This window comes from Trichomycterus rosablanca, chromosome 21 (assembly GCF_030014385.1).
Source record: "Trichomycterus rosablanca isolate fTriRos1 chromosome 21, fTriRos1.hap1, whole genome shotgun sequence".
Classification (NCBI taxonomy): Eukaryota; Metazoa; Chordata; class Actinopteri; order Siluriformes; family Trichomycteridae; genus Trichomycterus; species Trichomycterus rosablanca.
This window is the reverse complement of record NC_086008.1, coordinates 8,669,539-8,684,209: the sequence shown is the minus strand read 5'-3', so window position 1 is coordinate 8,684,209 and position 14,671 is coordinate 8,669,539. Positions and strand designations below refer to the sequence as shown.

At 37.8% G+C, this 14,671-nt stretch overlaps 1 protein-coding gene and 1 long non-coding RNA gene across 2 annotated transcripts; one reads left to right on the top strand and one right to left on the bottom strand.

The window, feature by feature from the left end:
* Positions 1 to 231: 231 nt before the first annotated feature.
* lhfpl2b (LHFPL tetraspan subfamily member 2b) lies at positions 232 to 5,714 on the top strand. Its single transcript, XM_063018185.1, has 2 exons — positions 232 to 640; positions 5,447 to 5,714. Exons 1-2 carry the CDS (start codon positions 232 to 234, stop codon positions 5,701 to 5,703), a joined length of 666 nt encoding a protein of 221 aa, XP_062874255.1. The 3' UTR covers positions 5,704 to 5,714.
* Positions 5,715 to 11,544: 5,830 nt separating this feature from the next.
* Positions 11,545 to 14,434, bottom strand: LOC134335221 (uncharacterized). Its single transcript, XR_010015556.1, has 3 exons — positions 14,303 to 14,434; positions 12,668 to 12,760; positions 11,545 to 11,623 (listed from the first exon to the last, which is right to left on the bottom strand). It is a non-coding gene; the product is annotated as an uncharacterized LOC134335221 (long non-coding RNA).
* Between the last annotated feature and the right edge of the window lie 237 nt (positions 14,435 to 14,671).

The window sequence follows — 14,671 nt, the reverse complement described above, 5'->3', positions numbered from 1 at the left end:
AGGAGGGCAGTTCTAACATGAATCTTCTCGTAAACATTTTTATCTGTTTATAGGTGCCAACAACTCGCTTCCTTTACGATGGATAAGGATACTGTCAGACCAGGAATGGACCTTGCCCTGCATGAATATCTACTTTTAAAAAAGGACTAATACTGGACTTCAATTTTAGTTTATTCTCAATGAGAAAGAAACGATCTGCCTGAAGAAGTTTCTTTAAAAAAATCAGACAACATGTGTCATGTTATTGTAACGTGCCGCTCTATGCTCTGGACCTTGATGAGCATTTTGGCGGCATTTGCCGAGCTGGTGGCCATCATGAGCGCTGATTGGCTGGTTGGGACACGCCATCCATCTGAGACCAATGATTCAGCTACTGTACTTACGGATCCCAATCGGCCCACGCTCGGCCTCTACAGCCGCTGTATCAGGATGGCCCAGCAGAAGACGCTGCAGTGTGGACCGTATGCTGCAGACTTTACCGAAATCGCGAGTGGATTTTGGCAAGCTGCTATTATATTCCTGGTTGTAGGAATCTTCGTGTTGTCCATAGTGGGCATTCTTGCTGTCTTCAGCATGTGCTTTCAGAGCTTTGTGGGAAAAAGCATCTTCAATGTGTGTGGTTTGCTTCAAGGCATAGCAGGTAAGAACTCCACTGTAGCATTAATTTTAATATATACAGTTGCAGTCAGAAACAGTTAACCCCCCCGATTAAATATTTAATTAGGATTTATAACACTAAACTTTAATGCAGAGCTAGATTTTGCTTTATATTAAGACTTTTATATATTGAATGATAGATAGAATATAATGCCTTTATTTGTCATGTATACAAATACAGATGTACAGTACAACAAAATTCTTTCTTTGCATATCCCAGCTTGTTTAGGAAGCTGGGGTCAGAGCAAAGGGTCAGGGATTGTTCGCCCCTGGAGCAGAGAGGGTTTAGGGCCTTGCTCAAGGGCCCAACAGTGACTGCATGGCAGAGCTGGGATTTGAACTCTCACGCCCTACCTAAAGTAAATGATCAAAAAATAAATTATGTATTTTAGTGTAGCAGAGTATTTTGTTTATACTGTCGTGTCACTGTTATTCAACCCCTAACTAATTTTGCTGTTCTTAAAATCTACTGCTAGTCTGTATGACTTAAAGTTATGCTACAACATGATTATTCTGTTGGGAACTCACTAACCACCCTTAATTTGCTTCAGCTGGGATGTGTTATATAACACCACCGAGAGATGTGTTCAAGGTGTGTTGTAACCATGGGAGATCATTTCATTGCACCAAAAGGTCAATGGGTATAAGAAGTTTTCCAAGACCTTAAACATTCTTAGAGACACCATTGGGACTGTTGTCCAGAGGTTCCAGATTTATGGTGTAACTGTGAACCTGCCTGGTTGTGAGAAAAAGCCCAAGATTTCTCCCAGAGGCCTTTGCAAATTTATCAGTACAATAATAAAAACATGATGAAGAACAGGATGACCTGATGAAGGCTGGGACAAATATGTCAGTGGCAACTAAAAGATCACTTACCAACCAAGGGCTTCATAATCAGACTCCAATTTGACCTAGAAGCACAGGAAGGGTAGACTGGAACATGCCAGAAGGACTTTGGATAGGCATGCAGAGTTTTGGGATACATTTCTATGGAGTGACAAATCAAAACTGTTTGGCATGATCCCAAGCACACTTCCAAGTCAACCAAATCTTGGTTAGGAAATCAGTCTTGGATCATCCTGGAGTGGCCTTCTCAGTCTCCAGATTTAAATCCCATAGAAAGCATTGGTTGGATTTAAAGAAAGCCATGAAACCTCAATGAGGAGATTCCACAAGACAAAAAAGATTCCTCAAGGCAAGTACATTTGTCTGTAATGAAGTATCAAGAAATATTCTTTGTATATCTTTAATCAGTTTTATACACATCACCATAATGCCTTTTTAGGTGAGGGATTTAATTTTTCTGATTGCAACTGTGCTTAATGTTGACTTTTTTTAAATCTGTGATTAAAAATATATGTGCACAGACAGTCTGTGTGATAGTCTGAGCCTTCCTGTGATCTTTTGACTTTTATTATATGTGTTGTTTTTATTTCAATTTTATCAACCGCTTCATCCTGGTCAGGGTAGTGGCAGGCCCAGATCCATGTGAAAACACTGGTTGCAAGGCAAAAATACCCTGGACAGGGTGCCAATCCATTGCAGGGCTTCGGCAAACCTCCCCCCTCCTTATCAGACACAGCCAATCACGTCTGTGTAGACGCCCGGCCAGTCAATAACAATTAATGAATCTATTAGGAGGCGTTCAGGTGGCACAGCACTTGGGATCGAATCTCAGCAGTGGTGGGCTATCGTAATAGACCGCTGCGCCACCCGAACACCAATAAATAATGTGAATGCTAAAGCTTTAACAGACCAATGGAAATTCTAGCAATGCAGTAAGACTAGCTCATGTATTGTGTACAAGTCGCAAAATTTCTATCATGTCAGCAACAATAAAGCGCCACTTCCCACCTCAACCTTCCTCAAACACTGGGTGCAAGGCGGGAAAACCTTTGACAGGGTGCCAATCCATTGCATGGCTTGGACCATCTTTCCCCCTACTCATCAGACATAGCCAGTCATGTCTGTGTAGACGCCTGGCCAGTCGATAACAATTAATGAATCTATTAGGAGGCGTTCAGGTGGCGCAGAGCTCTATTATGGGAGCCCACCATCAGTGAGATCCTGGATCGAATATAAGCAGTGGTGGGCTATCATAAAGGAATGCTACGCCACCCGAACACCTCCTGATGGATTCTTTAATCACCAAACCAATAAATATATACCTATAAATAATGTGAATGCTAAGGCTTTAACGTACCAAAGGAAATTCTACAATGCAGTAAGACTAGCTCATGTATTGTGTGCAAGTCACAGTATTTCTATCATGTCAGCAACAATAAAGCACCACTTCCCACCTCAACCCTCATGCAACAGCACTGTTTTCATGTCTTTGGTAAGGTCTACTGTCTTTAGCACCGTAATAATCGATGCTGTTTTATGTTTAAATAAGAAATAATTCATCCACCGGCCCTGTAACTTCCTATCAAGTCCCAGACCAATAACAGCTAAAGCTTATCTAACATTTTGAAAGAGGTTTATCTACAGACGTGATTTCATCCTGTAGGCTTAGTGAAATATTTATGATAGTGGAATTGAGCAATTTCTGAACCTTTGAGGCAGGACCTTGCATGCCCGATTTGATGACAGTCAGCGCATTACAAGGCTAAGAAAGTTTGTTGACTCAATCTGCAAACCAAAACGCCAGATAAAATGCACAAGACCTGTTTCACGTCTGCAAACGTTCCAGGCATGAAGCAGGAACATAATAATCTTGATACTTACTGGTAAGATGTGATAATCACACAGCTAAATAGAATCCTGGTGTTTAAGCAGCATGGGTGGGGTTTGGGTTTCTATGGATAAAAAGGGATGAAGGGATAAAAAGCTGTGGAAAACATGTCTGACGTACAGCATGACACATTTAAAAACATCATTTGTCTGCATGTATGTTTTAAAAGCTCTAGCATTCAAGTACTATACCATTAACAAAAAAAAGAGGGGGTGAGGGTAAATCAGTTCAATTTTATACTGAAATGCTGTATAGATACATACTGATCGATTCTACAAATCAGCAATGGGTTTATACTGAGACACCAAAGACCTTTAATGTAAACAAAAAAATGTTTATTAATCACTAATCAATAAGACAACACACTATTTGGCACAAAAATATTGGAAAAGAAGGCATGGCCTTAAATCAACAATCCAGTTCACCCCAAAGGTGTTTAATGGGGATAAGTAGGGATGTAACGATTCATCAGAAGACAGCAGAGGGCACTGGCGCTATTCACCTCGCCTGGTTGATGGCACTTGCCAGGTAGGGGATTTTCTAGCCAAATGTATTTATGTGAGGATACTTTCTTTATTTGTATTATTCATTTATTTATATAAAGTTGGATTTGTTTTAAAATTTCATTTCAGTTTTTTTACACAGTAAGCATTATTTCGCAGTTTGTACCTACCTCAGAAATAAAAGGACATTAATTATTTAGATAAATAAAAGATAAGCACAAATACAGTGTATTATATATTTTATAATAAATTGAATAATTGTCCTAATTCGTCTTTAATTTCATTTTGTTTAAAAAGAGTGTATCGTTACATCCCTAGGGTCTAAGTTCAGGGTCTTTATTGACCATGCTTTGTACTCAAGGGTACAGTCATGTTAAAATAAGAAAGGACCTTCCCCAAAATGTTGCCAAAGAAATAGAATATAGAAGCATACACAATTTATTTTAGCGCTCGGGTGATGCCGTGATCTGTTACGCTTGCCCACCACAGGTGCTATTGGCCGGCCCTGCACAGACATCATTGGCTCTGTCGATGGGGGGGATGGGGGGGGGGGCAGGCTGTGATGGATTGGCGCCCAGTATAGGGTGTTCCTGCTTTGTGTCCAGTGTTTCCTGGTGGAACCGGTCCTGCAATGACCCTGACCAGGTCAAACAAAGCAGTTGATGGAAATAAAATGAAAAATGAAATCTTGATTGTTCATAACCTTAGAGACATTGTGGGTAAATTTGAATTCATGCAGTGGAAGTATAACAAGAGTTAAGGTCATTTTAAGGACATCTCCAGTAGGATCAACATTGGATTCATCTTGGTCTAGCATTTCTGCCTGTTGGCAAGTGTCAAAGTTATAAAGAATGCCACTTTACAGAATCCAGAATCCAACTAGTCATCCGTTCTCAGGATACAGCAGCTATTCATAATTCATAATTATTCATGATGGATAAAATGCAAAAAAAAAAAAAAAATACTGATATTTGCCCTAAATACCTGCTGTATATAATTTGATACACATATATTCAACCGATTTTACAGCAAAATAAATTATGAAATAACAAATACTAATAAGTTGCATTAATCCACTAGATGTTCCTATTGAAAGATCAGTAAAAATGTCAGTTTTTTTTAACCATATATTTCACAGAATTGGTAAAAACATCCATGCAAAGCACCAGGTGGGTCACTGATTAAGATCTCACAATAAAAGGTCCTCTGGTGCATGCAGTACATGAAAAATCCACCAGGGGTCAGGAGACAAGTATCAAATTGTACACGTCAAGTTTTTCAGGAAAACAATATACGTACTGATGTAGAGGTCTCCAAAACTCATGTATCAAATATGATACGCTTTGCGTTCTAAGGTTAAATAAAAAAAGGTTGAAAATTGAAAATCCTCAGAAAATAGATCTGTTATTTGTGCAGATTTTTAAGTTGAAGCTTGTGTACATTGGCTAATTCTCACATTGCACACTGCTCAGTCCTTGAATACTATATTCCTAAATTGCTTGGCACATGACTAGAAGTAAAAGCAAAATCTACCCTCTGTTTTTGCACCCAGGTCTGTTCCTGATGCTCGGGCTGATGCTGTACCCGGCAGGTTTTGGCTGTGATAAGGTGGTAGGCTACTGCGGGTCTGAAGCTTCTGCGTATAAATTGGGCCAGTGTTCACTGGGCTGGGCTCTCTACACAGCTATCGGAGGAACGGTGCTCACCTTCATCTGTGCCATGTTCTCTGCCCAAGCCGAAATCGCCACCTCCGGGGACAAGGTGCAGGACGAGATAGATGAAGGCCGAACGCTCATCTGTGTGCTGTGAACTATGTGCTGGATGTTTTGTAGCTATAGCAGATGCTCATGGTTAATAGCTGAACTTACATTTTAACAAGGAATTGATGTCTTAGCTTTCTGTGGTGAGGCCACAATGCTACATGGTGCTTTTTTCTTTGCAAGCCAAATAGTAGGTGTAGATAAAAGACTCTTAATCAGTAGAGCTGGGCAATATGGTGACATGCTATTGATACTGTGATTTATTGCCACCATAATGGACTGTTGAGTATTGTGGGTAGCATTTAAGTGTCAGTGGTATTATAACCCCAGAAATGTTTAATTGATTGTATGTTTAAATCAATTGTATGCTGATTTCTTTGTCTTTACCTTTCTCTGGTATTTGTTATATAGAAACATCTTTGCACATATAATATTGCATAGCACAACAGCTCTGCTCTTTGTTGCAAAAGCAAATTCATCGATCATGCAAATTTGTGGAAAATCCCATCGTCTTCTTCAGCTAAATTTTACACACATTAGAAGTTAATAATGCAAAACCTCTTATCAACGTGAATCTAATTGAAAGTAACTTGATAAAAACCTGCTGTAGCTGCCGCTCAGGTGGCGCAGCGGTGAAAACACATGCTGGAACCGGAGCTGGGATCTCGAATACATCGTATGTACGCTGAGCGGCCACATGAACAACGATTGGCCTGTTGTTCAGATATGGGTGGGATTAAGCCGCATAGGGTCTCTCTCTCATAACTAGTACAATTACGACCTCTGCTGGCTGATTGATGGTGCCTGCACAGAGATGAGAAAAGAGTGCTGTCAGGGTGTGTCTCTCTGTACACAGTGCTGAGCTGCACTGCATTTGTCAAAGTGTAGATAGGATGCATATGGCATGCTGCCCACGTGTCGGAGGGGGTGTGGGTTAGCTTCGTTCTCCTCAATCAGAGCAGGGATCGGCATTGGTGGAGAGGAAGCATGATGCAATCAGGCAATTGGATGTGCTAAAAGGGAGAACATGCATAAATAAAAAATAAAAAACTTCTGTAGCTAGGATTAAATTGGCTACCAACAGATGAATGAAATTTTGTGTGTGATTAAGCCGTCTATAGATATCGCAATATATTGCCATATTGCCCATCACTAGTTTCCAGTACATCTCGAGATTTCTTTTATCTTTTTTCATATATAATTTGCCAAGTGTTCATAGTATTCAATCTGTACAGGTACTGTTTTTGTTTGTGATATTGCAGTTTTATTCTTGATGAAAGGTTAGACAATTACTGTGGTATGAACTGCATAATGGCACATAACCTAGTGTGTAACATACAGGTGCAATCCAAAATATTCAAACCCCCCCCTTACCTTAAAAGTATTGTAAGTGCTGACAAACTTTTGACGACTTGCTTCTGGAATCTTAAGCCATTCTTCTCATGGAAAAGCTTCAGTTCAGAGTTTTTATTTTAAGACCCTGGTTTTAGAAAAAAGGACAGTATTAACTTAGTGTTTAAAGGCAATATAAGAGGTGACTTGTTAGGAAGTATTTACCTCAGATTAGTTGAGCTGCTCTTGATATGAGAAGAAATATTAACTAAAGTGGTACCTCAAAACTCAGCATCAATTGGTTCTGGGAGTGACGTTCAGTTTAAAAGACATTGAGCTTCAAGGTACTTTATCCCCATAAGGATGTATGGGAAGACTGTTAATGCGTTCCATGGTCCCGTGAAACTGCATATATTTTAGGCTAATGTAACATAATAGGGTTGTTTTGACACACACTGAAAATAACACACATATAATTAAAAAAAACACTGAAATACAATTAAAAACAGTTAAATACAATAAAACCTGCACTTTTACCTTTACTTCTTTATTGTTTCCTTATACTTTTTAGTTGTGGAGATGCTTGATCTTGGAATACCGTATTCCATTCAGTAAAGGCGCATTCACATGAGAAGTGGCAAAATAGCTTTTGCACAGGCTGTGCTGGTGCACAAAGCTTAACGTGACTTATTAAACTAAAACAACGAGCGAGGAATTTCATTAGTAGAGAGAACTTATGAGCAGTAATAATTAAGAGAGGTTTAGTATCCCTGTGCCGTTCTTTTAATACATGGTCAGGTTAAGCTTTTTTCTTTTTTTAACGATAAGCGTTTTTAGAATCTCTCAAAAAAAAGCTGATTCTTACAATTTCTCAGAACCCCGAGCTATAACACAAGTTTAAAAGTGAAACAGGAGGGAAATCCAGCTAAACACAGATACATGTGGACACAGTGAATTTGACGGTTATTCCACACAAATGCAGATTCGTCTCATATTCACACTTTGATGACATTTTACCTCACCGCTCAAACCAAGAGCTGAACAAAGCGACTGTTCATTGTTAATTTAAAATTAAATACATAAAAAACAAAACAAACTGAACACATTGAGTTTAAGAGAAACTTTGAGTTTAAGGGTTTTTAAGTTTTAAAGATAATGAGTTTAGGGGATGTTGAGTTACAAGGTACCACTGTAGTTCATTTGGTAAGTAGTCATGGTAATACATAACTATTTAAAATAGATTCATAAAATGACATGACTTTTTAAGCCAAAATCCAGTTTCACTCATGTTACAATGATTAAATAAAGTACTTAACATGTAAATGTACTGAACAGATTATAGTAAACTCTGGCTATAATGATTTGTCGATAGTGTCTACATGTAAACAGTGGTGCAGTAGGAGCACAATAGGGGTCTGATATTTCAAATATCTTATTTTTATTAAAACATGCCTTAGTTATTTCCTATTTCTGATCTTACAATGTCAGTATGTTTGAGAGCAGGCTAGACCTGCTGCCCTTGTGACAAGCTGTGTACTGCTTCATTTTTTATTTGTTCCTCTTGTTCAGATATAACTATACTTCTCTCAGTGGTGGTTATTTCCGCAATAGGTAACTATATGTATTGCAAAAATTATGCTGCATGAAATTCTTACTGTTTACACACTTGAATAATCACTAATACTTTTATACATTTATTTGTGCAAGATCTCAATGAAATCATGTTTCTTTAATGCTTTATTTTTAATGTATTTGTTATATTAACAAACATTTTGTACATTTTTATTCCTGTTGCTGTGCTTTAGCCAAGCATTATGCATTAAAACATTCCATAACAATAAATTCCATTGTTTTTCCATATTTGACTGATTTTGAAGGAAGTGAAAGGTTGAAGTCAGGAAGCAGATTCAGGAAACAGCAAGTGCTTTATCAGTCAAGTGAAGATGGAAAGTGGAGGCTTCATAACTGGATCCATAGCAGTGTCACAATAACAAAAACAGCTGCTTTTATTATGCACACAATCCACCGCTTCATATAGTGCTTACATAGCACACAGTAGTGGTTCTGTAAGATTAAGGGGAAGATTGCATACAAATGTAAACTGGTGGCAGTGAAAGCTCAGTGGTTAAGGTTCCGAGATCATCTGCTCAAGTAAATGCTTCAAATGGGTTCTGTCGCATGTCTAAATCATAAGGGTTCATATTTGTGTAGTTGTCTTTTCTATGTTATTTAAATGTCCTTTCTTTCTGTTTTTCTATTTTTCTATGTTCCAAACACAGTTTGGCATGAATTAGAGCACTCATTCTTGGCAAGACCTTCTCATCCAACAGTCTTTATAAACGCTTTTTAGACTGAAGTTCCCACACTCCACAATCTTGTGTATAGCTTTCCCAGAAGAATGTTATAGGCTGTTATAGATTCAAAAGTCAACATTGATATTGGCAAGTCAGTATTGATGCTGATGGTTTTTAAATAGGGTGTCCAGCTACCTCACAGAAAGGTATCCTCATACCTTTGGCCATATAATTAATTTTTGCAATTGAGTCCATTTTGGAGGTTCCAGTCATGAATTTCACAGAGTTTGTTCCAAAGCTTCTCAAATTAATAAACATAAAAACAAATGTTGCAAAACTACTATATGTAATTACAATAAAGCAGAAAAAAATCTGGAGTAGTTAAAGAAGGCCTCACACATAGTTTGGTCTGTAATGCTTTTTATTATTGCTTGTTGGTGGGTATGGTTAGGGGAGGATTCTTATCCAAACTTCTTGTATCTGAACAGAGTCGATCACCACCTCTCCCACCCAGGCTTCTGTGGCCCTCCCGTGCTGATCAGAAATGCATGACAGGCCTCTTCATCTTGCAAGACCAGGCGATCAATTTATAATTAGGTTTGTGGTGATTTATGCTTTTCCAATCAAGTGGCCTCTTCCCTGATGAATGTACGCAGGCCCTCCCACCTAAACCACTGTCTAAACAAGCATGGCTCACTGTTTTGTCTCATTAGAGCCGGGGTCTCAAGATGTGGCTCTACACTTGAAGTGTGTTCTGTTCTTATGGCCTGTTATTTCTGTACAAAAGTGTATGTAGCAATAGTAGCCCACAAGTGCCAAAAAAGTTGAGAACGACTGCGTAAGGGCATCCTGTGTTCAGGTTGTAGCTGGCTGATACTGTATTAGCTTCCGGAACGTTCTCCTGTTTGCTATTTATTTCTTTTGTTACAGATGTTTACCACCATCTGAACATTTTATGTTGCCTGAAAGTCATTAATTGTTTTTGTAACTCGTTAGGACAGAGTAGGTAATGTGGTACTTACGCTTCAGGGTTCTAATGACCAGAGTTTAAACTTTGCTTGAAGAGGCGCTTTGTGGCGCAGTTACTGGCAGACCGGGTGCCTATACGCACATTGTTTGGCTTGTCCGAAAGGTGGGAATTCTGGAGGGGATTCCTAATGACTGCTGCAATTACGACCTCTGTTGACTGATCAGTGGTGCCTGCACAGGGATGGGGGATACTGGAGATCAGTGCTTGACTCTCTGTGTGTGATACAGATCTTTATATAATCCTGCTTCATGCAGGTGAAAGAAGCAGTCGGCTACTCAAAGGGGGTTTGATGAGTCTTCTCGGACAGGGGTGGAAGTCAACAGCAGTGGAGGAAGCGAAATGCTATCGGTAACGAATAGATTGGGAATAGATTGTTTGTCCATGTCTCTAAGGCTTTCCTCTGGGTTTTTCTTTTTTACCCCACTATAAATAAGGGGATTGGTTACTTAAAAATACATTTAGGTTTAAATGAAGGAAAGAGATAATTTGTTTAATGACGTGAAGCGTTTGCACCCAGAAAGACTTGCTTTCAACGATACAGATAGTGATCTATAACTTCAGCCTAGTTTCTAGACACCATCAACAAACCCTTCAAACATCTGGCATTAAAGAAATATGTACCTTGGAGCACGAGAAAGACAAGAATAAGCTGGACTGACATCACCACAATGTGGATTGCAATATCATGAGTTAGTCGACACGAGACCGGGGGCATTGCAGAAAGCTAACCCACCTGTGCAGCCAACCATCACAAAGCAATGAAGGTTTAGCGACATGACAAATATTAAAGGATAAAATGACTCTAATTATTACAGTCTAATAATATGACATGACTAAACTGATGATCTTTTGAATTTGAATCTCTTTTCTAATTAAACTCTGTCACAATTCAATAATTTCTATTATTCTTTTAGTAGACTTACCATAAGCATGAAACCTGAAATGGATGCACATGGGTCCTGAGGACTTGAGAATCCCCGCTGATCAAGTCTACACGAGTTTCATTCCTTTTACCTTCCAAAACATGCAAAAGGCAACTGGCTACTCTAAATTTCCCATAGTGTAAATGTGTGTGTGTGTGTGTGTTTATTGCCCTAAGATGTACTGGTGCCCTGTCAGGTGCAAACCCAATGCGGCCCTGACCACAGATGAAGCATTTAGTTAAAATAAATAAACCTGAAACAACAAGATTACCTAACTAGCATCACACAGAGTCCAGTTTAAGTGTATCTGATGCCATTCTGTAAATACCCCATGTGACCCTTGTGATAAAACTAGCACACGTCTTCATTGCAGCATAGCATGTCATCAATCTGCACAGAAGAAAATATATACTAGTGAGAAATAATGAATATTGCTATACATGGCTAAAATACAGGTGCATACAATCATGCATACAACCATGCAATCCCTATAGATCAACACTTGTGGTAAAATGGGTTGTACTGAACAGCTCAATGACTACCATTGGTATAGGATGACACCTTTCAAGGCTGTTTATTAAATGTATGCTTTGCAAAAACTTCCTCACTACTGTAAGTGCTGTTGTTATATGCATATATTAGAGTCTTGCATGTCTACAAAACAGGACCCTTGATCGCTGAGAAGCAGCACTTGATTAAAAAGAGCTTTGCGGATTGGGTGTCCGTGAATGAGCAGACTCTAGTATTGGCTTGAGGGGTGTATTTATTTATTAGGATTTTAACGTCATGTTTTACACACTTTTGTTACATTCATGACAGGACAAGTAGTTACTGGTTACACAAGATTCATCAGTTCAAGTTCAATGTCAAACACAGTCATGGGCAATTTATTATCAGAAAGCAGAGAGAAGCTGATAGAGGGGTGTAAAGCACACTGCGATTGGACTTTGCTATTAAGTAAATCAATTTTCTAAAAACTATTTGACAGTCTGCCAGATAAAAATGCACTGGTTATCATATTGGCCACTGCATGATTTGGTAAAGGAGAAATGATGGTTTGGGACTCAGTAGCATCAGTAAAAATGTTAATGCCAAAACAAACCATGATGTCCTGGAATGGTTAGTGTTTTTAAATTTAGCCTTGTGTACAAAAAAACCCTCCACAAATATTATATAACTTAACTTACCCTCTGAGAGACCTTACCTCAACCTTATCAAACACCACTGCGTTGAACACTGTGAGCAAAGCCTTATCACACAACAGAGCCCAAATGGAAATAAATCCCCAAAATAATGTTGAAAAATCTAATGAAATGGTGGGAAACCTACAGAAGCGAAGCTGTGTATTAAATACTTCTATTGGTATTTAGAGCCATGGGCTTGCATGGCATGTTCAGGTCCCCACAACAATTTGATGTAATGTAGAACATCTACCACAAGGTGGCGCCTGTGTCAAACAGTTTACAGCTCATTCCCCTCATCCACACCAGAACGCTGCTCATGCAGCTCGGCTCTCACACTGCCAGCCTGCAATTGTAATGAACATTTAGAAGGCATTAGTTACGATTACTTTCACATCAATTTTTAACTACACAATGAGCCACGGGAGAGAGGCTGGATCTGTGTCAGTGTCTCACATTACACACTGATCCCAAGGTCTGAAAACTCAGGCCGACATGTGGGGATATTTTAAGATACATGAGAAAATGTAGTGTTAATTGTAAATTAATTAAGTGTGTATAATAAGCTGAAATAACAGTAATAATAATTTTGCAATAATACTTCTGGAAATACAAATACAAATAATTATAATAAAAACAATTTGTTTCATGTTCATCAGTGTTTAGTTTTTTATTAAATTATATATTAATTATTACTGTTTACTAGTTACACAAGAGTGGGACACTAATAATAGTAATAGATGTAACGTATTTTATATGTATTATTTTAGAATTTTAATTAAGCCTATTGTAATTTATATATTTTTTGCTTTATTTATACTGTTACAGCTGCAGGCAACTAATTCATAAAAAAAACAAAAAAAAAAACAGTAGAGCTTTTCATACTATGCATACTTTTACTATTATTTTAAATTGCGTTAGATATATGGCCATTTATTATTTATTATTTATTTTGTATATACACCTATAAGTGCAAGCAGCAAACCGATGAACATACAATCAAAATAAATAATTGAATAAATAATACTAATAAATTGGTAGTGTTGTTATTATATAAAACTGCTTTCTATTATTTTGTTTTTTTTTAGTCATGTTAATTAATTATTTAATTATTATATTATTGTAATGTATTCAGTAATAAGTGCATATATTATTAGTAGTACAGTTAAATGATCACACAGGGCAAGCTGTAGCCTAGTGGTTAAGGTATTGGACTAGTAATCAGAAGGTCGCTGGTTTAAGCCTCACAACTGCCAGGTTGTTGCTGTTGGGCCCTTGAGCAAGGCCCTTAACCCTCAATTGCTTAGAATGTATACTGTAACTGTACTGTAAGTCGCTTTGGATTAAAGCGTCTGCTAAATGTCAATGTCAATGTCAACACAGAATATCATTATTGTTATAATAATAATTAATAATAATGACAAAGAGAATAATATTAGTGTTCTAATAATAATTAATAATAATAACACAGATAATATTATTATTGTTGTAATAATAATTAATAATAACAACACAGAGAATAATATTAGTGTTATAATAAAAATTAATAATAATAACACAGAGAGTATTATTATTGTTGTAATTATAATTAATAATAATAACAACAGAGAATATTAGTGTTATAATAATAATTAATAATAAAAACACAGAGAATAATATTAGTGTTATAATAATAATTACAATTATTATTATTATTATTATAGTGTGATGATCACAATTACAAATAGGTCCCTACAATAAACACGATTTGTTTTCTATCGCAATGTAAATAATAGCACCAGACAGCAACATTATTAAGCCACTATTTTATTAGTATAAGCAGTAGATTTGGAAGAAGCTTGATGTGCATGGTTGTATTGTAAATGCAGTGATATTAAAGGCCTCTAACCTGCTCCATTAACACTCTTTGGCGTGCTCAGTGGGACCGTCATCACTCCTCCGTTTGCTCTTACAAAATTTACTTCCCACTTGATCCTGCATTAATGAGCTCCAATCAGAAGCCCTATGAATAATCAATGGATAGTCAACAGCCGGAATGAACTCTCCCGAAGCCGAGCATGAATCTTGCTAATGGCACACATCCCCGGCTTTTAATTAGGAATAATGCTCCGCTTTGAGCACACGGGCCATCACATGCCTTGTTTGCTGCCGAATGTGAAAGGTAAACACAGAGGGGACGAAACAAACCCACACTGGTGTCATTTCCCACCGGCTAATTGTTTGTGCTAATGGTCGGTACATTAGCGCCCTTAAACAC